The following is a 24359-nucleotide window of genomic DNA, read 5'->3' as shown; positions in this document are numbered from 1 at the left end:
CAATCTGAAAGTACTGAATGGATGAAGCGTGCCAATGAGCAGTACACATAATGCACAACCCACATCCACAAGAAAGCCCAAAGCTTGTGCTATAAATAAGACTGTATGCATGTTTAAGTGTCATTTGAGGAGTCATACTGTTCAAATACAATCCCAGCCATGTCGAGAAATGAAAGCTTTAGCCCTCGTCGGAGTCCGAAAAGTAAACTTCCATCTGTATTTGCATTTATTGTACCCTGCAGTGTTTGTCCATTTCTGTGCTTCACCTTGGTGCCGCTGTGTAACTTATGCAGCACACAAAGCATGCACCTCTCTGGCCACTGTTTACTAAATGCTCCGCGCCGGACTTGTAGCGCGGGTGCGCAGCCTCATTTCCATTTAAATTTCCTGACGTGGCTCCTTCCTCAGCAGCTGAGGATCTTGATGAAGGCCCGTCTGAACTCGATGTTGAAGGTGGTGTAGATAACAGGGTTGAGGGCGCTGTTGACATACCCGAGCCAGGTGAAAGCACTGTAAAGTTCAGGAGGCACGTAGCATGTCCTGCAGTGAGTGTTCAGAATGTGAGTCACAAAGAAAGGCAGCCAGCAGATGAGAAACACCCCTGGAGCGGGCAGACAGCAGAGAGGTATGGAGAAAGGACAAAACGGAATTGAAGGTGTACGCCGGACAGAGTGGTGGGTATAGTAATAACATTTAAAATAAAAAGGAAGAGAAAAGGAGAGAAAGAAAACAGAATTCGTGTTAATCATGGTCACAGCACATGCTGGCTAAAACCTCCCTCAAACAGTTGTTGTGCCTGAAAATGAACAAATAAATGAATGAAATGAAATGTTATCTACCAAAGCCTTCTTAACAACCCTATAATAACTACACTGGGTTGAAACCTGCATCTGCAGGAACAGTAATGGTTTGTTCACAACAAACACAAAGCGAGGTTACGCTTTGTGACGCAGATTTACGATAACAATTTAAATTTATTTCCCTCTTTGCACAGATGGGTGGGCACGGTGGCGGTTAGCACCACTACCTCGCAGCAACAAGGTCCTTGCTTTAACGCCCTCATCACCCGGGGCCTTTCTATGTGGAGTTTGCATATTCTCCATGTGCCTCGGTTGGTTTCCTCCAGGTACTCCAGCTTCCTCCCAAAGTCCAAAGATATGCATGTTGGCCATAGATATGAGCTGCATAAATGTGGCGTGCAGTCTAAAGTGCTTTGATTTGTCATTAAATGAAAAAGTGGAATATAAAACCCAGTCCATTTGCACTTTCTATGCAGTTAAGCTGCATTAAAGTGTCCCTTCATGTTTGGTGTGAACACAAAGTAGTGTTTCTCTGACAGTTTTGAAAAAAAAAGAAGAAGAAAATAAAATAAAGAACGGATTAAGCCCTACTTTTGTCTGCTCTAACGTAAGCTTCAAATGTTACAGTGTCTAACTACATAGTTTACCACCTGCAGATAAATACAGACATGGATAAATCTTCCACTATTGCCCTGTTGCTAGTGAGCAGACCTATGAGGACACTTTTAATGGGCCAATTAGACCAGTTTTAACCTGTGGTTTGTGCGGTAGTCATATTGAAGTCTTACCCATCAGCGGCCATCAGGATACATTTTATTGTGTATAAACAAGACTGTAAATGCTGCATTGTAGCTTGAGCAATCATTAAATTCAAGCGCTATAATTGGTGTCTTGACATTGTGGTAAAGTTGTGGTCAGTTTGGATGAAAAAGCAAGGCTGGGATTGTCTTCTGTGCATGCGCCACTGGCTTTCACTGACACCAGTGTAATGTAATCGGGCACCTCTGATTACATTTTGTCAGAGCTAACTGGACCAGGCCTAAATAAGCAACCTGGCTGATAATTGGAGCGTGTGAAAGCTGTGTCAGGAGCTACAGTGTGTGCGTTGTCTGGGCCGACACAGTGAACCCGAGGCCTGACATTTCAGCTTGATTTATTGTAGTATAGATAAGAAAAATATGCAGGAAATGCACACAGTGAGAAAAAAACGTGTTGGTACTGTCGTGGGTATATGTGGCAGAAGAGTTAATCCTACAAATGTGAAAGAAGTCGAAGCAGAATAAGCAACTCGGTCATATATCGCCTCTCTAAAAGCTGCCTGTGTTATAGAGTGTGTTACTGTGACATTTACACTTTCATTTCCTCAGCTTATCTCAGTCTCCACTCACCGAGCACAATGGCCAGCATCTGAGTGGCTTTTTTCTCCCTCGCGTGCATGCTCCTGAATCGGGGATTGCTGATGTGAGACATCGGCCGCAGTGATGTGTGCGTCTGCCCGTTGGACAGATCTTTCACCTCACAGCTCATCCTGACAGGAGGACGTTGGATCTGGCTGTTCTCGTCGGGGTCCCGTTCCCCCCGCTCCTCCTCTACATCCATCTCGGTGCGGCCACACGAGGCATGGCTGATGCTACAGTAGTTCTGCATGTCCACCGGGGGCAGCACTGAGTTCTCCACCGGCCCAGTCTTTGGGCGTTTGCCCCACAGGCATCCTGAGAGCAGGTTAGGCTTGGAAGGACCCGAGGGTTCTTCACTCTGCTGACACGAGACACGACACAGTTATTGACAGCTTGAAATCAATAAAGGCTTAATGCTGGGTTGGTGTGCTGGACGTATCAGGACAACAGTTTCGAGCCTGAAATTAATTTTTCAAGTGCTTCCACACCAATGCTTCCAACAGACAAACTGATGTGATTTTTCAAGGGGTTTACATACTGTCACCGGTCCCTTTTTCAGGGACACCGAAACAGCTGAACTGCTCCTTAATGTAAATATTGAATCAGCCAGTCACATGACTACAACTGCTTTAGAGGATGGAGACATGGCCAAAACAAACCTGCTGAACTTCAAAGTGAGCATCGCGGGTGATTAAAGTTACTTTGTGTAACAGTTCCTGGTGAAACTGGACATTTGTTTCATGGATGTGTTTTCAGCACCTCATTGAGTCTATTCCACTATTAATTAAGGGAGCTTTAAAGGCAAAAAGGAGTCCATGACAATATTAGCAAGGTGTATTTTAGATTATGTGATGTTTTATTGTGTGACTGGCACCAGGGAATTGAGAAAAGACATTTATTAACTCTGTGCTTTTTACAAATTTGGATTTAATTGTGTGATGGAAACTTTGCTAAATAAAACAATAATTAATTTATCTTATTATGGCCACAACGATTCCTAAATTTTGAACAATTTGAACAATTCCACAGCAGAATAGTAACAGTAAATAACCAGACATCCTAATAGTGTGTTCACAGATAGGAGGGCACGCTGCGGTACATTCAAGACCAGTAAAGACGCATGTAGGAGATCAGAGACAAACCAAAATCATATAAAATGGAATAAAAACAAGCGGTCACCTCAGCAGATGGATCTACAGATTTTATGCCAGATGCACTCCCCGACACAACCCTCCCATTTATCTGTACTTGGGACCAGCTGCCAGAGTGCAGTATGACCCTGATGCTGGGTTTGTGTCTTCTCCCAGGATCAAGCTGGGGATATTTTACATGTAAGGCAAATGTGCTAACCACTGCACCACAGAGCCACTAGTATCTGAGCATCAGCTGGCAGACAAAGTTTCCATCTGGTGAACATATTCAACCATTTATTTGCAACAGAGACAGATGAAACAAAACCAGCTAGGCAGGATGAAGGCTCAGTGGTTAGCACTGTAGCCAGACAGCAAGAGGGCCTGGTTTGTCCTGCCATTGAGATATATATTAATACTTCTTATCTCATTCTAGGACACTGTTGTAAAGGAGATTTTTCATCACAAAAGTTTCACTACCTGGTTTAAAAAAGGATTAAAAAAAGACATTTTCCTCTGTAGAGGGTAAAAACCAAAACAGAGGTTAAAGATCCACAATAAACACCCCCAAGCAGCAGATGGCTGCCCCTCCCTGAGCCTGGATAGGCCAGAGATTTCTTCCTGTTTAAAGGCAGTTTTCCTTCCCACTGTCACCAAGTGATTGCTCTAATTTATTGAATGGCTTTCTCTTGTAGGGTCTTTATCTTACAATATACAGTGCTTTGGGGTGACTGCTGTTGGGATTTGGTGCTATATAAATCAAACTGAATTGAAATACAAGCTTAAACGTTTCCGGTTTTAATGTTTAAATTAAGTCATCACACTTCACTGCTCTACCTTCTATTTTCCCTCACCCCTCGTAATATCTATTGAGAAATTGCCTTTAGCTTATCCTCCTTAACCTCATGCGGAAAATATGTGGAGCTGAGAGCTGGGCTGCTCTGCTAAGCCAACAAAGTGGCAAATAAGACTCAGAAAAATGTAAAGTTATGGTCAATACATATCTGAAGGGCTCTTCAGATGGACTAAAAGTGTGCCCGACTCCAAGTTCAATAGTTGACATTCAGCACACGCCAGGAAATCCTGCTACATTTTAGGAGCTGTTTCATTTATCTCTTGTGCCAGCAATTACTTTAACTTTCCAAACCTGTGACAAATTCAATCTCAATTTTCCCTCTCCAGCAATAACACGTTTTTAAGCACTGTACAATTTGCAGTAAGACCACAAACATGAATTTGCATGATATTCTCAGCCCATCGCGCTTTTTTATTTCGTTGCTGATATGAATCCTCTGCCGTTGAATGCTGTGTGAATTTTGCAGGTGCTGAATTTTGCAAGCGCATCTCACGCAGTCTTTGCTGAGCCACGCTTCACAATCACAATTCCTGGCTCCTTCTGTGACCCCCCCAGGCTGCGACCACACAGCCAAATGAGAAAAAAAATCGAATTTATCTGAATACGTCATAGAGACACCGAGATGAAAAGCTAAAATTCATGCAACCACATTACAAAACTCCAACACAGTCAATATAAGTTACCTAAGCATTAAACAGTGATATATAAGTTAAAAAACAAAAGTAGAGCAATAGAAAAAAATAAAATCTGGTTTAACATAACACCCACCACTTTAATCCTTATAGGTGACAAGTCGTGCTTCGCCTTTGGAGTCTCTTCTTGCAGACAGGTCTCCTACGGGGATCAGAGGAAAGTTCAACAGAGAAAATGGTTTCCAGAGAAATGAACAAAACCCCGTCACCTCAACCCCATCAGTCCACAAGTGGAACATATTTGTGCTGTTCACTTCAAACTCATTGATCCATCTCTTTTCATCTCCAGAATGCTTTCATTAAAATTCAACCAATTCTCATTGAGCGTCCCCGACGCGGACTAAAAATCAAAAGAATAGGATTTACGCCTGTTGTGCCTTCAGTCACTCCCTCCCGAGCCGAACGCTGTGCAGTCCAATTAAAGCTTGCTGCGAAAATAGAGATAGGTGCCTTTGAAACACACAAAAAAGACATACTCCTCCTTCATAGGAAACGTTAATTCTCTTGACTCAGTAAGAGTCCTATTATCTTGTTTAAAAACATCATTCCACCGTAGTTCTCTCAACCTGAACCCCTGCAGAGCTGGCATCTTACAGCTGGAGGCCTCCACTCCTGGATGAGATTCCAAAATGGGACTGCACTGTTATCTAGTGTAAAAACGGAGGGAACAAAGGGAAACAAAGGGTGCAATGAACACAGCCAGAATACTCAGGAAGCTTCTAGGTGTGGCAAAGCTATTCAAGTCACTGGGTTGACTTGTCTTTTTATAGACCATATTTTAATAATAGGGTGCAGATGTATTAAACGTGACCTAATGTATCCTTGCCTGTGGTTATTGACATCCATCATCTGTATGATAGATGTAACTGGGACACGATTGAAAAACTGACAGCTTGTTGAGAGAAAGAAATTGTCTCATAATAGAGATTAAAGAACAATGTGACCCTTGTGCCGACATTATTATTATGAGGACTAAAATATAACTTAAGCTTGCTTTGTTTGTCAGATCCATCCATCCATCCATCCAATTTTACTTGAATAAAGGTCACATGACCCCATCAGCGCACATTAATCAAAGTAAAACATTTTCACTGAAGTTACTTTAACTTCTTATTAATTCTCAGCTGGTTTTGCTATGCAACAAAACATGGAAATGTCCACATGTGTCAACAATGATGTCTATTTGCAGTCCTGTGAAAAACTAAATAGACCCTCACTGTCTTTATAGAAATTAAGCAGCAGCCAGGTGATGCTAATCAAATGCACTTGATTAAAGTGTTCCTCTATAAAAGCAGGGGTAGTGATAAGCTGATGGTGTGGTGAAAACATGATCTTACAATCTTCCTAGGAGTGGACATCCAACCATATTTCCCATTCAAGCTCAAGACCAACATGTCAGGCTCTATAGGCCTCAGTTAGCTTATTAAACCTTAAAGGTCATCACAGTGCAATTAGAAAATGACTAAACCGGTATGGGTTGTTTGGAAGAATTGCCAGGAAAAAGTCTTCAAAAAGAACACGCGGCAGAGCTTAGCTTTGCAAATTTGCATCTAAACAAACCACAAAACATCTGGAGCGATCTCCTTTGGATAGATGACGCCAAATTGGAGATGTTGGGTCATAATGCAAAGTGCCAAATTTGGTGAAAAAAACCACCATACGCCAACTGTCAAGCACGGTGGTGGCGGGACGATGATTTGTCTTGTTTTGCAGACACAGACCAGGGCACCTTACAATCATTGAGTCATCTATGAGCTCCTCTGTATACCAAAGTATTCTAGAGTCAAATGTGAGGGCATCTGTCTAACAGCTGTGCAGCAGGACAATGATCCCAAGCACAGGAGCAAACCCACAACAGAGTGGCTGAAAAAGAAGAATCAAAGTGTTGTAATTGCAGAGTCAAAATCCAGACCTCAACCTGATTGAAATGCAGTGGTGGGACCTTAAGAGAGCTGTAAAGAAATGAATGTCTGGAAATGAAGTGGAGCAACATCGTAAGGCAGAATGGGCCAAAACTCCTTGACAATGACACAAGAGACTGATAAAAGCATTGTCATGGTCCCTGTGCCTCCCCGGCCAGCCCAGTGTGGCCACAAGTGTTTGTTGTTTTACTCTCTCTGCTTCCCTCGCCTTGCTCTCTCTCTCTCCCCTACCTGTCTGCGTGGGCGGAGCTCTGATTGGGCTCTCGCCCTTGGCCCACGCACCTGCAGCTGATCTCCGGTGATTTGCAGCTCTTCTTAGGTCAGGGGCTCTGAGCTACTCGTTGCTGGAATATTGAGTAACTCTCGTTAGTATTGCCTGGCTTCATTGCGATTCTGTTGTTCCCGTGCTTGCCTTCGACTTACCCTCGTCTGTGTTAATAGGTTTACCTGGATCAGCCCTTTTGTGACCCCTGGACCCCGTGAGTGTGAGTGGGCAGCTTGTGTGGAGATTGTTTGGACAAGGAGCGGAGCAAGTGCGAAGAAGTGTGTTTCCCCAGTGTACATAGCGCACCAGTGTGATTAATAAAGTATTGTTGAACCGTGCTTTCTCAGTCTGCGCCTGAGTCCGTTCCACCTCCGTGACAGTCATAGAGAAAAGCAACACCTCAAGTTATTGCTACTAAAGGTGGTTTCACAAACTACTGAATCATTGAAGTACTTGGATTTTTACAGCACTTCAGGGAGTCCAGTGAAAACCTTTTTTCTGACTGTCAACAAATAATTATGCATTTTTTTTGTTTTTGTTTATTTACTTTTTCATTCAGATTTTTTTAATATATTCAGCATATCATAATATAATATTCAGCATATCAGAAGAAGACACCTTTTCCCGGGCACTTTTACAGTATTTCTGGCAGCGGTTTTCTTGTTGATCACTTTGTCTACATTTTGTACTCTAAAATTAAACAATTATTAGAGTCTAATAGAGTTTTTTCCCCCCCTGTGCACACCGGGAATCTATCTAATTGTAAAAGGGTCCAAAATAAAGGTGAGTTGTAATTCATTATCAGTGCATAAAATTGGTGAATGCAAATAAGTGAGTGAGACAGAATCTGAGAAAGATGAATTTGCTGTGAGGAAAATACACTTACAATAAATCAGGAGCTAAATAACAGTTTTTCAGAAATGGAGCACAGTGAATGTGAAAGGTGTTATAATAGTATAATAACTGGTCTAGCTGCCCAGTTATTATTTTTGACATCTTAGGTTTGATATATGAAAGAAAAATAAAAAGAAAGGATGATGTGTTTATTTTGCCCTCAGCAAAAATAATTCGGGCACCACCGTGGCCCCTTTATACTCTGACGTCTGTCAGAATATCTGTTCTTTAATGTGACATTTATAGAATAATTAAATGATTTTGTGGAAGCAGGAACACGTAGACCAGAGAAGCGGAATCCCTCACAACCCCATCGGCAAATCACACCCTGGTCAGATGATTATTAAATCATTATAACAGCACATCTACAGTTCTAAACATCATGAGCTCATTATAAAAGAGTCAAGGCAATCTCAGTGTAAGTAATCAAGTGAATCTTATTGTTATTCATAAATGTTTGGAAGATTTTGTGGCTTTTTATGACAAGGTCAAAAACTTCTTCATGATGACCCCCAAAGCTGCTCCTCTAAATAGATTTTTAGAATCAATAGATAATTATTGTTAAACTAACTATCTCATAAAGCATCTTTTACTATACCGTGCACCACTAAAAAAACTAATAATGGAAACCGACTCACCACAGACGGTGGGGTGGAGCCTGGCTGCACCTTCCCACTGGCCTGTCCAAAAGTGATCCTCTTCCGCCTCATCCTGAGGAAGACGTAGATGCGGATGTAAACCAGCAGAGTGACAATAAACGGCAAATAGAAGGACACCACAGAAGAGTAGATCACAAAGTCAGGGTTGGAGATGGAGCACACCAAAGGGTCGTCTGCAATAAAAGGAAAATATCATTATGGAAAACAGCCTTAAAATTATAGGATAATAAAAGAGACAAACATCATCATTTAAAGCTGGCTCTCTGACCCCAGAGTATGCTGTCAATCTTGAAAATAGCCTTGATCGTTTGTCCTCTTTTCATATAATGCCTATATATCGAACACATGCTATACCCCAACAGAGATCACTGCACGATAGAGACATAACTGATCTGACAAGAACTGAGCAATAAATTCAGGATAAGAGACCACTTCATATAATAAAGGCTGACAAATTCCTCATCCAAAATCATGTCACACAGAGAGTGGGATGAAGGATGGATAGATACAATCTATTTGGTGCCACTCTCCAAACTACCTTCAGCTGCTAGACTCAGAGTACTGATTATTTCTTTTTTGTTTGGGAACAAAACAGATTTGTCTGTTTGAGCTGATCCGTGTCAGTCGATTACTTCAAAAGAAAGACGAAGGATTTCAGACCTAACAGGACCCCCCCCCACCCCACCCCGGTCTCCGCCCCTGAGTGGTCAGATTCCTGCAATAAACAGCCGTTGTTTCACTCTGGCTATAGGTAGACTAAACTTAGTGCTTGCACGTCTGTGATTTGCTTTACATTGTGTTTCACTAATGGTCTTAATTGTGTGTGTTCACTCATGCATCTGTGTTGCTGCTGGCTATTGAAATTAAAATAGCTGCTGGTGACATTGTTCATATTTCGTTATTTAGCTTCAAACTATATGTGATTTGGCTTTACAGCACATCTTCAGTGTTGGAAAACACAAATGATTTTTAACAATAAACAAGACGGCATCTGCTTTCCACTTGACGTAACCTCATCCAATCAGACTGCAATGCAAACAATATTTTGAAAGGACAAAAGAAATATTTGCTTTACTTTTCTTGTTAACTAGAAAAATGTGTGACAGAGCAAACAAAGTTGCAAAGTTTTTTCTTTGAAGGACTTCCTACAATAATTAAAAACAACAAAAGAACAAAAATAAAAACCAACCATAAAAGGAGCACGGATCATGAATAAATCAATACAAAAATCTAAAAGGATCAAAAGCAAAGAAGACAGGGATAAATAAACAAGTATTAAATATATAAAACAGCCACTTACCAAAGATACAAAAAAGGCCTCCAATGAAACAGTGTATTAAGAGGAGGTTTAATGGACATAAATGATTCAATCAATCAAGTGCAATCTTTGAAGTAGAGAAGAAAGTGTTGAAATAAGAAAGTGATTTCAGTGACTTTGATTGTGGCGTGGTATTGCAGAAAGTGCTGATCTGCTGTGCTAGTGTACTACCATCTCTAGGGTTTCCTGAGAATGGGCCGAAAAAGAGAAAATATCAGTGAGCTGCAGTTCTCAGGGTGAAAATGCCTTGTTTATCCCAGAGGTCAGAGGAGAATGGCCAGACTGCTTTGAGTTGATAGCAAGGCAACAGTAACTCAAATAATTGCTCATATAACTGCGGCAGCTGGCTGCCCCTCCCTGAACCTGCTGTGCTGGAGGTGTCATCCTGTTAAAAGGGAGTTTTTCCTTCCCTCTGTTGCCAAAGCACTTACTCACAGGGGGTCATATGATTGTTAGGGTTTTCTCTGTTGTATTGTTGTAGGGTCTACCACACAATATAAAGCGCCTTGAGACGACAATTCACATCGGGTCACCAAAATTGAACAGCAGAAGATTTGAAAAATGTTGCCTGCTCTGATGAGTTTCAACCACCTGAAAGCATCCAAACAATGGTGGTGTAATATTCTTGTCCCATTTTTATTTATTTATTTATTTTAACAAATATCGATTCATATGTACTCCACATTCACCAGATCTCAATCTCTCCAGTAGAGCACCTTTGGGATTTGCTCGAACAGGAGTTTGACATCATGGATGTGATGCCGAATCTGAATCTGTGCCATGATGACTTAAAGCACTTCTGAAGGCAGAAGGAGGAACCAACCCAGTACTAGCAATGTGTAACTAATGAAGAAGCAAGTGAGTGTGTCAGTGAGCACCCAGGCATGATCGGGGTTAATGAGTGCTTATAGTAATTTAGAACATGTCTAATTAATGCTTTAATAGCAACATTTTAAAATGAGGAAAATAGCAAGCGGCAATTTATTGTAAGTGTAATTTTAACTGGAAGAAGTAAAAATATGAAATTTAAAGGCATCTATGACCTAATCAGGGGCAGACAGAAATGCACACAAGCACATGAGTGACAAATAAGGCTCAGCATAAAAACAACTGTCTATCCAACAGGCAGATAGAAATTTGGGGGCTGATGATTTAAAGTTTTGACAATAAAGAAGGCTCTATGTGAAAATCCAGTGTTGAGTGCACAAAGGTAAACAGAACCACTTTTGCAAATATCAGGAAAAAGTCCACAATTTATTCTGGACAAGCCAACAAACTTGCTAACGTGCCATCTCTGCGGCTTTCATCGGAGCCAAAACGGACGTCATGTTGTTCAAATACAGCAGTTTGGCTAAAAGATTCACAAAAGAGTAATGATTAAAATCAAAGCGGGATGATTCTGGCTGAGGTTACGGGTTTGTAGCGAACATCTAATGTTTCTATATTTTATGTAAACTTGCTCAGGGGAAAGCATTTTGAACTATAATCATCATTCACTCCAAAGGACATAACAGTGGAGCCATTTTTGGCCTCATGACAGTGTTTGGCTCCATGTTCCTTGAGCGGATAGCTGTTTTATGCTCTGAAATTCATTGTGTGAATGCTCTCTTTGTTTGCTCAATATAAGCTTGTCTATTTCAGAGGCAGGGCCGTAGCAGATGTAATGCCACGCTACAACACATTTGTAAACAAGCAATAAGCAACCCAAATCAAAAATGATGTAGTGTTAAAAAGCAAAAGACTCTCTGTCCTACCTGGTTTCACTGACAGTGAATGCCTCGAGTATAAAACTATAGGTTTTCTGACCACGATTGTGTATGAAAGTGGATACTTGGATGAGCTGAATACTTCAGATGCTGAGTTCAAGATTTTATGTTCTACTTGCAGACAAGAACGAGGGGATTTTTGTTCCTGCACTGATCCCACAATAGAGTAAAACGCTGTTAGAATAAATACAGAACAGCATAGAAAAGTATCTGTATAAAAACACATGCAAAATAAAAAATAGCCCTACTGTGCACAGTACAGGAATCACTGCACATCCTGCTGTGTCTTTTGGTCATGCATACTTATCAACCTCACCTAATGCTCCCGTTGCACTGTAACAGGAGAAAACCCACCATCAACACTGCATCCACCCTCTGCACCTCCCTCCTGTTGTAATCTCCTTGCTACACTACAATCCTCCCTCGCTCTTCTTCTCCTTAGTCAGGCTTCTACACCTGTAAAATGTTCATCTGAGCAGATTCACCATCTGTTGATGGTAAACGCTCTTACTTGTGCAAGTAACAACATCCAAATGAGAAAAGCTGTAACGCTGGGTTTTATTAATAACCAACAGCAGCAGTTGTGGCATTGCAGTGAATCTTCCACTTGTTGGTTTATAAATTTACTTATTTTTTAACAGGAAATATTGTAGCTGTCAGAAATTGCACAAAATCTCAAACTCTGTGAAAACGCTGCAAATGTGTGACATGAATGGTCATTTTCTCTGTGATTACATCCTCACAACATGACAGGAATACTGCATTAGACTCTGCTTCCCTGATCTGCCCACATCCTTCAGATTCGACATGCTTCAGCTCTTAATGCCAATAATATCATTTGCTGTTACTTTCACAGACTTGACAAAACTCAGACGACACATGAAATGTTTACAGCACTTGAGTTACTCGCCACGGCCATCCTAAATGCTAAGAACACTAAACTTTAATTCTAAATTACGTAATTAACGTTAACCAGAAAACAAGCCAAAGTCGAAATGTTGCTGAGCTGACCTGTGGTGTTGAATCCAAACAACAGGGGGCAGGACACCGCAAAGGCCAAGACCCACACGGTAGCAATCATGACAAACACTCTTTTTCTGGAGCGATGAGTGGTGTTGTACAAGACGGGCATCACTACTGCCGTATACCTGCAGACACAGACAAGGATTAGAGTTTGCTTTGCAGACGTATTTGTACAGAGGACAGGTGGTGACATTTGAATGAAGGAAAAAGTGCTGATGCGGTCCTGCAAAAGGGAATAATTAGAGGGAGAAAAAGAATGTTGGGCTTTGGGGATGCCAAGAAATGCAATGCAGAGAAAAAGTGGATGGTATAAAGACCAACAATGGGAAGGCGTACCAGGCACTATTATTTAGAAACAAATGGGTATTCAGCAGTAACTCTAGTGAGGCTTTGATTTAAGAGTTAATCAGCACACTATATGCCAAGAGTGTATAATGAGCCCGGAAAAACTGTCCAGCAATAGCCTAGAAGAAGCTGCAATTATGCTGGAACCCAACCCAAAATAGATGTGATGTAATGTTGTTTAGAGCCAGACAACTGCCATGATTGTTTATCCTCATCAGGCTAATTACTCCTGTTCTTCTCTGGGCAAAATGCAGAGTGAAACCCGGAGCCAAACGCGGACATCCACTAAAAATATTCTTCCCACGCTGCTTCCCTTTGCCTTTAACCTCCTGCCACGGCGCTGCTGGGTTAGAATAAATGCAAAGATTTAAAAAAAAATTAAGGAAAAGAAAGGAAAAAAGTTGAATGATAAAAAAAATTATAGGCAACCTTTATTGATCAAGCGCTGCTTTACGTTACACCTTTAGTTTCATCAACTCTTAAAATCACCACTCAAAGCACGACTTAAACTGTAAGTACTTTCACCGGGACAATTCTCCTTGAAGTTTCACGGTAGAACTTGGGTTATCGCGTATTTACGCTGCTTCTGAAGAGCCGTTGAAAGCTGACAAATCCTCTGTTTTCAAAGAGATCAATGCGATAAACTAACGGCGCTGCTGCGAAGGTAAAAATGATCTCAGTGACACGCAATGTCCCAGGGGCTTTGCATTAATTTAGAAGCACACAAACATCTGATGCTGCAGAGGTGCTTTTGACTTCTGTATTAAACAGGAAGAAGAGCAGCGTTCAGGACGACTTCATTGCTCAGGTGCAAATTATGAAACATCCAAAAGAATCAAGCAGTCCAACAAATAAAAGAAGGGTTTCAGGATATCTAATTTGCTAATTTAATTGTGAAGACAGCCCCATAAAGTATTTAACCAGTTGGATTCGTACAAAAAAATGATGTCAGGAAAGTTTTACAGGATACAATCGCTGCCAGATTAACATGTTTATATGCTCTGGAATCGGGGCCACTGCCCTGTTTTGGCCTCAGAGCGCCATGGCATTTCTGTTGTGCCATGTTGCCTCATTAAACCCGGATTCTCATTGTTGGTTTTGTTGTTTATTAATTCATTTATAATGATTTCTTGGCCACTTCTGACAGGAGACACATTTCATGAACACAGCATTGACATAGCAAGATTTATTTATTTTTTGCTGTTGTTCTGGATTTTGGATTCAGGGTTATGAGTTTGAGGTTTTTTTTAGATTCTTGTTTTCTATTTCGTGTGCTGTTTTCATTGTTCTTTTGCTTTTGGACTTGAGTTATTTCTGAAGTCTAACTAGTGTTTGTTTAGCTCAGTGCAGTTTCAACTGCACCTGCAGTTCAATAGAATTCGTTACTATCTACCTCGAGCATTTGCATTATTTGCATTTGCATTGTTATTATTCTTTACACTCGACGCTTCATTATGGAAGTTTGATTATTTATATCTGATTATTTCATTGTTAATAAACCAAGAACCAGTAGCAAGTGTCTTTGGAATAGTGAACAAGTGACAAACTCTCACGATAAGCTCTCTAAGTGATCGAAGCTGCAGATGTCTCTGTAGGTTTTTGACTAGAAGAAACTCCCACCACACTGTGAGCATTTTCTCGCTGGCATTATAAAAATATCACTACTAAAATTAAGTGTAGGAATGTTATATTTTACTTTTTATAACCTCCACCAAGGGGGTTGTGGGATTGGTTTTTTTAATGTTTATATTTTGTCCAATTTACTCAAAAAAAAATAATTTCTGAACAGATTTGCATTGACGTTTTGGGCCCTGGCCCAACTTAGAAGTGATTCACTTTTGGAGTCGATCCAAAGGAGGACTCTTTGGAAGTAGTCTTCACCACTGTGAGGTAGGGCCGTTTCCCATTATATCCTCACAAATGCTTATCATATTGATGTAACAAAAATTGGCAGATATCGTTTTGATGTTCTTGAGGAAATCTAAGCTGGAGCCAAAGATCCTTCGTCCAGGGACTCGCTTTGTGGAGGGAGTTCTCAGCTCTGGAGGAAATGTGGTCTTTGACGGCTCTTGCTTGGACAGAGATTCTTGTTGATATGTGGCCACCACTCTGGTTTCACGTTTCCTCCTTATCTGGCAGAGTGGTTCAGATCTGCTCGTTTGTTGGGTCTTTTTCTGTGGAGTTGGCATGTTCATCCTGTGCCCATGTGAGTTTTCTCTAGCAGCTTTCTTCCATGGTCCGAATACATCCATGTTAATTTATTGGCAATTCTAAGTTAGCTGTAGCTGTATCTTAGGCAATGATGCAATATAAAGTAATATAATGAGTAACAAATCAAGAGTAATAGCAATGTGTTAAAACCCCACAACAAATACTGCAGGAGAACCTTGTTTGTTATTGCGGCAAATGAATGTATTTGAAATAATACCAAAAACTCAGAGTCACACAAAGTGAAACTGGGACTTATAAAACATTTACTGTCATGCAAACTCATGAAAGCGCTCATTTTCCCCTGCAGTCGTATTCGCTGCAGAGAAAGGCAAACACTCCCTTCTCCATACAGGCTGAGCAAATATATCCCCCCGAGAGTTCTTATGCATCAGTGTATTCATCCTGTGCAGTTGAACCCCTGATGCCTGTGGGGTTCCAAGTTCAAAGACCCTTTAGAGATATTAAATGTTCACTTTGATACAAGAACAAAACCTACGCAAATAATGATGTAAACACCAGATGCTGCAGGAGAGGTTCGAGGTCCTCATGCTTGACATTTTCCTGTGCAATGGCACAAACATCTTCTCAGCAATTAGCCAAAAACCTAAAAACACCTAGCCTGCATGCACATGCTCACTCCTGTTACTTTCTCACTGTCTCTCGTTGTGAGAAACTTGCACGCTGAGATGCACACACAGACACACAACTATCAAGAAGATACGAGCAAGATGGGGAAAATATTTTAATCCTTCAGCGAGCTTTGAAATGTCTACGTGGCGAGGTGACGGAAAAAAAGTCTAACAGAGATGACATTTACACTGGAGATGTCATGGCAACATCTGTAGTCATACATAGTAACTGCAGCAAAAAGATAAAGACACACACACACACACACTCGCACTCACCTGTCAATGCTGATAGCGCACAGGTTGAGAATACTGGCGGTGCACATCATCACATCCAGCGTGACAAAGACGTTACAGTAGAGGCGGCTGAAAAGCCAGGCTCCGCCGACCACCTGCAAAGGACAGACAGGCAGATTAACGACACTCACGTTTCCCCCTCCTTTTCTTCCCCTTCTTCACAGTCAAGTGTGAAGTGCAGCGCAGGTGACAAAAAGGTTTCATGAAGAAGGGAAAAAAAGGGCACACAAGAGGCACTTTGGCCCAAATTACATAAAGAAAATCAAGTCTGAGCTGCCAGCATGAGTCACATATTAACCCTGACACACTACCGGGATATCACTTTGGTTTATTAATGTGTGTTTATGTTATGATATAGTGTTTCAGATTTGTAGCGAGGTAATCTGAAGTACTCAAGTGCAAAAAGTCCTGTTATTCCAGTGCTGTGATGAGTGGCATGGAAATAAGCCGAAGGAGGGTGCCCATCTAAATGCAAGGTTTAATTACACTGAAGGTGTTTGTCAGACTTTTTTTCACAAAGGGCATAAGCCTCCAGTTAACACACCAGTACTCCCACCTCTTCCTCCCCAGCAGAGTCTTACTCAAGTCGACAGGCTTTCATTTAGGCACTATAATACCTGGTAATAACTGTCTGACAGAGATAAATGGGATCCAAGCAGCATTGCCTCACTACTGAATCTCTCAAATCCAGCATGTGAATATATGCCTACCTACACAGAGAGGCAGCAGGCACACATGGGAATATGCACATACACATACAAGTATGTAAATAGGTAAAATTAGCTTCTTTTTGCTATTTTTTTTCTACACCAGAGGTGTTACACGTTCGAATTCAGAAAAATTTCACATGCCTAACCTGCTTAACCTAACATCGTCATAACCTTTTTCGACACGTGGAAATCCAAATTTCATCCCAAAGAAGGGATTCTGCCAACTTCACACACAAAAATCAGTTGCTTTCTGTTGAATAAAGTCTTCTCTCAGGAGGCTCGGGGGGAATTTTGGCAGGTCTCAGATAATTATCTAATGACGACGGCACAATGATGCCATTGTGGTTATGATTGCTACTAAGATAACAAAGTTTCAACACAAATTCTTCCACAAACTAAAGGTGTGAAAATTGAAGAACAGCTTTGCGTTGTGTACCAGTTTGAAACTACATACTGTTTCTCTTCAATTTGTAAGTATTTAGTGTGTTCACATGAGACACCGTTTCCTGGAAGTCAGTGTTTTCCACAGTTGTTGCTTGAAATACAACATTGCAATGCAGTGTTTTATGTACCAGCTTCATTGACAGTGAAACTCTTTATGCTTTCAGTAAAATGGAAGGAATTGGGCCTCATCATACTGAGTCATGAATGCCTGCATCTATTCAAGCAAATTGCTGTGGCACCTCTCTCATCTTGATTTTAAGCCCAAACACTAACCAAGAACTAGATGTTTAAAGAAATAAAGAACCTAGATCATGCTTTAAATCTTTGTGGCCCCAATTAAATACATTTCCAATAAATAAGGGCTCTACACACATTATGTTCATGCATGTAAACAGCACTGCAACATAATGGAAGAGGACTCTAAATTATTTTAATAAGTGTGTGAGACCAATACAAAAAGTCAGGCAAATAAAGCCACCACCCAGGGAGAAGTAGAAATCATGTTTTGAACTATTGACCGTGAGCTTGATATGAATCTCCTGTTCCACCACATACTAAAGCTCTTTTATTGGATTGAGACCTGGTGACTGTGGAGGCCAGTTGAAGACAGTGAAGTCATGGTCATGTTCGAGAAACCAGTTTGTGATGATCTGAGCTTTGTGTAATATGTTATGCTGCTTAATGCTGCCATCAGAAGATGGGTACACTGTGGTCATAATGGCATGAACATGCTCAGCAACAATACTCAGGTAGGCTGTGGTAATGAAGTTATGCTGAATTGGCACAGAGTGGTCCAAAGTATGCCGAGAAAATATCCACCAAATATACACCAGCAGCACCCTGAACGGTTGATACAAGACAGGATGGATCCATGTCTTCATGTTGTTTAAGACAGATTCTGATCCTCCCATCTGAAATGTTGCAGCAGAAACTGAGATTCATCAGGCCAGCCAATGTTATGTTTTTCCAGTCAACTATTATCTCGCCTATTGATCCCACGTGAATTGTAGCTTCACTTTCACCTGGTGTGGTCTTCTGCTGCTGTAGTTCATCTGCTTCAAGGTTGGTAAACCTCAGGGATGGTCGTGTGTGAAGATCCCAGCAGATGAGCAGTTTCTGAGACACGAACCAACAACTATGCCACATTCAAAGTTACTTAAATTACTTTTCTTCCCCATTCTAATGCTCAAACTTCAGCAGGTCGTCTTGACCATGTCTACGTACCTAAATGCTTTGAAAGTAATACATGTGATTGGCTGATTACATATTTGTACTAATGAGCAGCTGAACAGGTGTCATCGATTACAAGTCATCGATCCAGGGATGATGTTGTCATGTCTGTGTGCGGCAGGCAGTAATGGTGGACCCAAAGTGCAGACTCATGGAGGCAAAAAGGTGAACTCAAACACAGCATTACTGCAGGATGGCAAAAAATAACTGAACTGAAAATAAAAATAAACTAAACAAGGTATGCAGGCTGACAGACAGAACACACAGTAAGAGATGATGGAGATCACAACAGAGACCGAGGAAAACACAGGACTTAAATACACAGAGGGTGCAATTAGGGAATGGGAGATGGGAGGGAAACAGAGCTGGGACAAATCAGACCTCAAGAGACAAGGAAAACAAAACTAGAAACACTGACACGGACTTTCAAAGTAAAACAGGAAACATAACACAGAGCCCCAACAAGGGGATACAGGTGACAGGGGAGACAGAGGAACCATGAAGCAGAGACAGAAACCAGGAGACTAAGAATGCTAACATAGAAACCAAAATACTAGAAATATAAATAATGACAAAATCAAAGTTCAATAATAATAAAAAACTCAAAACACTGGGTCAACAACCCAGGTACCCTAACAGATTTGACTCGTAAAGTACTGTATGTTTTTTACTGAGAATGCACAAGCTAATTATAAGACTAGATCAGACGTTGGTAGTTCAATTCCTGACTGCTAATCTGCATGCCAAAGTTGCTCCGATGCATTCATTGGCGTGTCAATGTTAGATATAAAGGTGTATAAAAAGTGCTCGTGTGAATGAGGCAAGTCGTACAAAGCGCTCCAAGTGCTCGAGTATAAAAGTGCTATATATGAACCGGCTCATTTAACACCTGACTACCCTAAAAAGAGAATATAGCCTCCACTTTATAAATGGAGCCGTTTCTATACAGTCATGTTGCATATTTTTGGAGGTGCTAGACGTGAGCGCTCATTCATTACTGCCATTGCAACCACTTTGCTCAAGTACAAGTCATAGATCAGCTGCTCCATTCAAGGATAATATGACTTGCTCAAGGGCACATGATTGGCTCCCGCTGAGGACAGGAAGAGCGACGCTCACTGACTTTTCTCGTAAGAACACACCTGCTGAAGCTCACCAGCATCCCTCTACATCAGGTTAATCCGCAGACCTTCAGATTACAGCTCCCAGGGTGATGGTGCTTAGTCTTGGGAGCTGAAAGTCTTTACCTCTGATGCTGAATAAGTTTCTCCCCAGCCTTTTTTTAAAACAATATTCTTTTAAATTTACTCTAAAATAATGAATATTGGACTTTTGTGTCATATTATCTTTTAATAACCAGTTTTTACAGTGTTTAATAAGCTCCCCTTTGAATCTGAAATGAGGAGATCCAACTCCAAATTTAAAAAAAAGTAGCACATGCTTTTACAACATAGCTGCTCGCTAGGAAGTTAAACCCATGACTGAACCCTGTCGAGGTTTATGGCGCCCTAAATTTACCTTTCGGAGGATGTAATCATCTTTAATTTGTCAACTTCTGCTCACTGGGTGTGTAATTACTTTTTTTTGGGTCGGTCTGCTGTTGAATCTTCTGCACTGCAGGAGAAAAAGCACTTTCTGCTGACACTGTGCAAAATTCTTGCACGAAAGGTTGGCTGCTTATTAAACACAACCGGACTTCAGGACTCATGTTGGCAAACACCTGTCCTGCAGGAACACTCTCTGTCTCTGCGAGCTTCAAGGAGGTTGTTCTATACACACCTATGAGCCTGCCTGAAGTAAATTTGCAGCGTTCAGTGACCTTAGTGAAGTGTGGTTGTCTGATGGTCATGTGCACCTGCATACTTAATGGAGCTGGTGAACAGCAAGTAACACGAAGGAAAGTGATAATTACCAGAAAAACTATGTTACACTAGTGAGTAATCTTCAAGTAGTAAATAAAAGTGAACAGAAACTATAAAAAGCTTTTTGCTGCGAAGGTTGGATAAGAATGAAATTCACAAGTTTGCAGAAGCCTCTTTATCATCTGCGGCTCAGCCAATTACAGAGCAGATGACGCCCTTATTTAATATTCAATATATCCTTAAGCAATTATGCATAATCTACATAAATACTGAATCACTACCTAAAATACTTTCATCATCATTACTGTCTTTGGATCACCCACACAGCTGTCACCATGTAATAAGCTCAAATGACCCTCATCCTTTCCCTCTTTGAGTTTAGCTTTTTTATTTTGTCTTCCACACAACTTTCCTCTGTTCTCTTCATAATCTCAACTCATTCACTCCTAAATAACGGTATTTTATCCCGTCTACATCCTCCATATTTCTAATCATGTCTTGCATCTTCTTGTCTCATTTTGCCCCCTGCAACTCTGTGATGTTCTCTGGAATTCAGGTTAAAGAGTTGAAGTGCGGGCATGGTGGAGAAGAATAAGCGGAGAGCTGGAAGCGGTGTAGTGCATCACAAGAAAATTCAAAGGGAAAAACAGACCAACGCAAATGAGTTCCATTTCTGTCAGATCCCACCTCAGCATGGATAAAAGTTTGATTCAGCTTCTGCTACTCTAAACATTAGCAGCAGGAATGAAACCTCTGCCAAACAGTGCAAAATATGACCATTCAACCTCCAAAATATGTAAAGAAAATCCTTCTATATGGATGTAATTACAATACATTTTTAAAACGCTATTGAAAAGAACATGCGTGAGATACTGAAGGATGTAAATGCAGACACTCACCTCCAGGTAGACAGCCCAGGGCATGACCAGAGAGGCCACGAGCAGGTCAGACACAGCCAGGCTCACCACCAGGTAGTTGGTGGTTGTCTGGAGGGAACGTTCCCTCAGCACGGCCAGACACACCAACACGTTCCCAAACACGATGGCTAGGATAAGCAGGGAGTACAGCATGGCATAGTAATTGCGCTCCCCTTCATCCTGCCATGGTGCCTCCAAGGTCTCATTCCTCTCATCCCATCTGAGGCGCTCTGACTCATTCCAGAGCCGCTCCAAGCTGCTAAACATCGCCATTGAGACGTCCCAGTGACATGGGAGGTGAGATGTTTGGCAGACCTGCCCAAAGAAAAGAGTATTGGAATAAACACACAACCTTCTGTTTCCTTTTGGATTCCCACACTTTAGTCATTAGGTGAATTTACCCATAGAAAGGCCTGCTGGAAAACAGATGCTGACTCCCAACACAAGTCAGATGCACTGATAAATGAAACGTAAGGAGATAAATCCCAGCAGTAACACTCTCTTTGCAGAGCATCGCTGCTTTTTGCTGGCACGAGAGTTTCATTTCTCCTGCTGAATAAAAAATGGGGGAGCGTATTGACGCCTCTTCACGATACGGCTCCATGGCTCCTATAGAGACAATCATCTCCATAAAGACTCAGCAGACAATGTATGCTTCGACTGTGCAATGCATTTATGATTGTTCCAGTCAGCCTTTCAAAAGCACTGCGATCGTTCCTGTAAATGGCATCTAAAACAACTGATAAAAACAGGAGCTATAAAACAGAGATGGTAGCTTTAATTAGGGCCTGGAAGAGAAGCCTTAAGCAGTGTCTGGAAGGTTAGCTCATCAGGGAGGGGTAATAAGTCTGTGCTGCCACCCTGAGAGGTCTCCGTGCTCCTTGCACTCAGCCCTTCTTCTCATTTATCATCAAACCTCCCTATCTGGCCCAAGTCCAGATATCAGCCCACTGTGGTAATACTCACACCTGTGTCTAGATGGTAAACATACTGATCCATCTAATCCAGCTTCCCCCATTCTTTCAGTGACAGAAACAGGGAGAAAGACACAGAGAAAATCAGATCCTTTTTAGAACTGGCTCAGACCCAGGAGGCTTTTAAAGATTTTCTCAGTCTATAATGCTACCAAGCTCTTCAATAGCTCCTGTATCGTATTATTGTCCACAGGAGAACCTGAAGAAGCAGGGGAAAGCCAGGCACCAATACCGATCACCTTGAAGTCTCCTCAGGGGAGTGCAGCAGTGGATTTATCACAGAATGAGGTGTGGCAGGTTGCAGGGATGCCAATCAAAAAATATTTGAGGAAAACCACATCTGTACACACACACACACACACACACACACACACACACACACACACACACACACACACACACAGTGTGTGTTCAGTCTGAACAGGAGCACAAGGTCGCATATTGCTCTGCTGAAGGGTTTGTTTATACTTGTAACAAGTGCTAATTGGACCTAATTGCCCTGTGCACACTTTTGTTTTACGACCTCGCTTTAATGTTAACCGCTTATTCCGGCCTCTTACTGCTCCTATCCAGGGGTCTGACCTCTCATAAGTGCCTGTGAAGTAGGCATCTAACAGACCCTTCAATGCACATGCATGGTGGCATCGCATCTGACTCAGCGGACATGCTCTGAAGTCACAGTGAAGCCTGCACAGTGGCGGCGATCGTGACGGTGTTTAACTTTATGCTTTTTCGTAAAGACAGTTATGTTAACCCAATAATACCGTAAACTGCGCATAGACTAAGGGGTGGGCTGCTGCCACAGCAGACTTGGCTGACACCCTGTCAAGGATCCCCCCCAGTCTAGCTGTGCGTAATAAATTCATTTTGGTAGCTGGAATTTATTACAAATACCTGCCAAGTTCATCTTATTACTCGATCGTCAAACATTTATCGCAGAATTCAGTTAAAGCCCATAATTGCAGCGCCCTATCGTGCGTCGAAATCAGCTTTCTGCAAAGGTTGAGGTCAGTTGTGGTCCAGTCACACACATGAATGGCCCAATTAGGGACAAAAATGATTGTGCCACATGATCAGTTATCCAAGTAAATGCGCAATCAAACTGTTAAACGAGCAGCGGATGAGGATTTAGCTGGAGAGACAACACATAAAACATTTCAATTAATAATACATTACTGCTTTTTCTTTTAAAAACCCCAAACAAAAAGTACGCACACACGCTTACATACCTGTTAGTGTTTCGCAGTGAAGAATTCATCGGATGCCATCGAGGAAAAGCATCATCCGTGCTGAGTTAAAAGTTGCCCGGTCGTTGCGTCCAGCCCTGCGAGGCGAGCGGGAGGAGCCGGGGAAGCGCTCGGTGACATTGCGCACGGGCGAATGTGGATGTTGAGAGCTCACAGATGAAGCTCCAATCTCGCTCGCTCACTTCATTTACCCCCCACCGGCTCTCGGTGGCTATGAGGCTTTCTACGGTGAGCTTTCTGCGGCCACACCGGAGTTGTTGTGGCTACATCAGGTGTGCTTAGTGACGCCGTGGCTAATTATTACGAGAGGGGGGCGCGGAACATGTTTTAATCTGAGGATAAAATGATTGCGTGTCAGTGCTATGATAGAAGTTTTTGTATATCTGCGTTGTGAGTTAGAATCCCCTCCCTCATCAGTATGACCCTGACACAGTCTCGCAGTCTGGGTCGTGCTTTGCTGGAAGTGATATTGGAATAAAAATAGCCAGATGCTGGCCTCATAAAACAACTAAATGAAAGACCTGTGGGGCATTAGGCCAACCTGGGTGCTTAAAAACATGTGTAAACCATTGCGCCATTATCTTTATGGGCCACTTTATAACCCTGCGACATAAGAAATACCAAAAAGAAAAAAGAAACTCTATGCAGATAAAGAATACCAGGAGCTTTTTGCCTTATATCTCTCTGCTCTCATCCAATGCGTCCCCCCCCATCCTCTCTCATGACATTTTAAGATAAGAGGAATCAGTACTGCACGAGCCCCTACAGCGCGCA

General features: G+C 41.7%; 1 protein-coding gene across 2 annotated transcripts; it reads right to left on the bottom strand.

Annotated features, from left to right (window-relative positions):
- Positions 1-300: 300 nt before the first annotated feature.
- On the bottom strand, positions 301-24359 carry drd3 (dopamine receptor D3). Of its 2 annotated transcripts, none has more exons than XM_082545508.1 (8): positions 23568-24359; positions 21347-21679; positions 16184-16296; positions 12711-12847; positions 8595-8788; positions 4952-5017; positions 2189-2558; positions 301-601 (listed from the first exon to the last, which is right to left on the bottom strand). In XM_082545508.1, the coding sequence occupies exons 2-8, from the start codon at positions 21635-21637 to the stop codon at positions 405-407; spliced, it is 1368 nt and encodes a 455-aa protein (XP_082401634.1). In that variant the 5' UTR covers positions 21638-21679; positions 23568-24359; the 3' UTR covers positions 301-404. The 2 variants fall into 2 exon arrangements, with proteins under 2 accessions (XP_082401634.1, XP_082401635.1); XM_082545509.1 differs by having other exon boundaries at positions 2189-2555.

The sequence above is a fragment of the Aulonocara stuartgranti genome, assembly GCF_965226115.1.
Source record: "Aulonocara stuartgranti genome assembly, chromosome: 9".
Classification (NCBI taxonomy): Eukaryota; Metazoa; Chordata; class Actinopteri; order Cichliformes; family Cichlidae; genus Aulonocara; species Aulonocara stuartgranti.
This window is presented reverse-complemented; position numbering and strand designations above follow the sequence as displayed.

Excerpts from the sequence above, each read along its gene's own strand:
- drd3 (XM_082545508.1), bottom strand. The coding sequence starts at position 21,637 with ATGGCGATGTTTAGCAGCTTGGAGCGGCTCTGGAATGAGTCAGAGCGC. Across the intron at positions 5,018-8,594 it reads GCTCCACCCCACCGTCTGTG|GAGACCTGTCTGCAAGAAGA; the intron begins GTGAGTCGGTTT and ends TGATCCCCGTAG. Across the intron at positions 2,559-4,951 it reads CACCTATAAGGATTAAAGTG|CAGAGTGAAGAACCCTCGGG; the intron begins GTGGGTGTTATG and ends GTCTCGTGTCAG.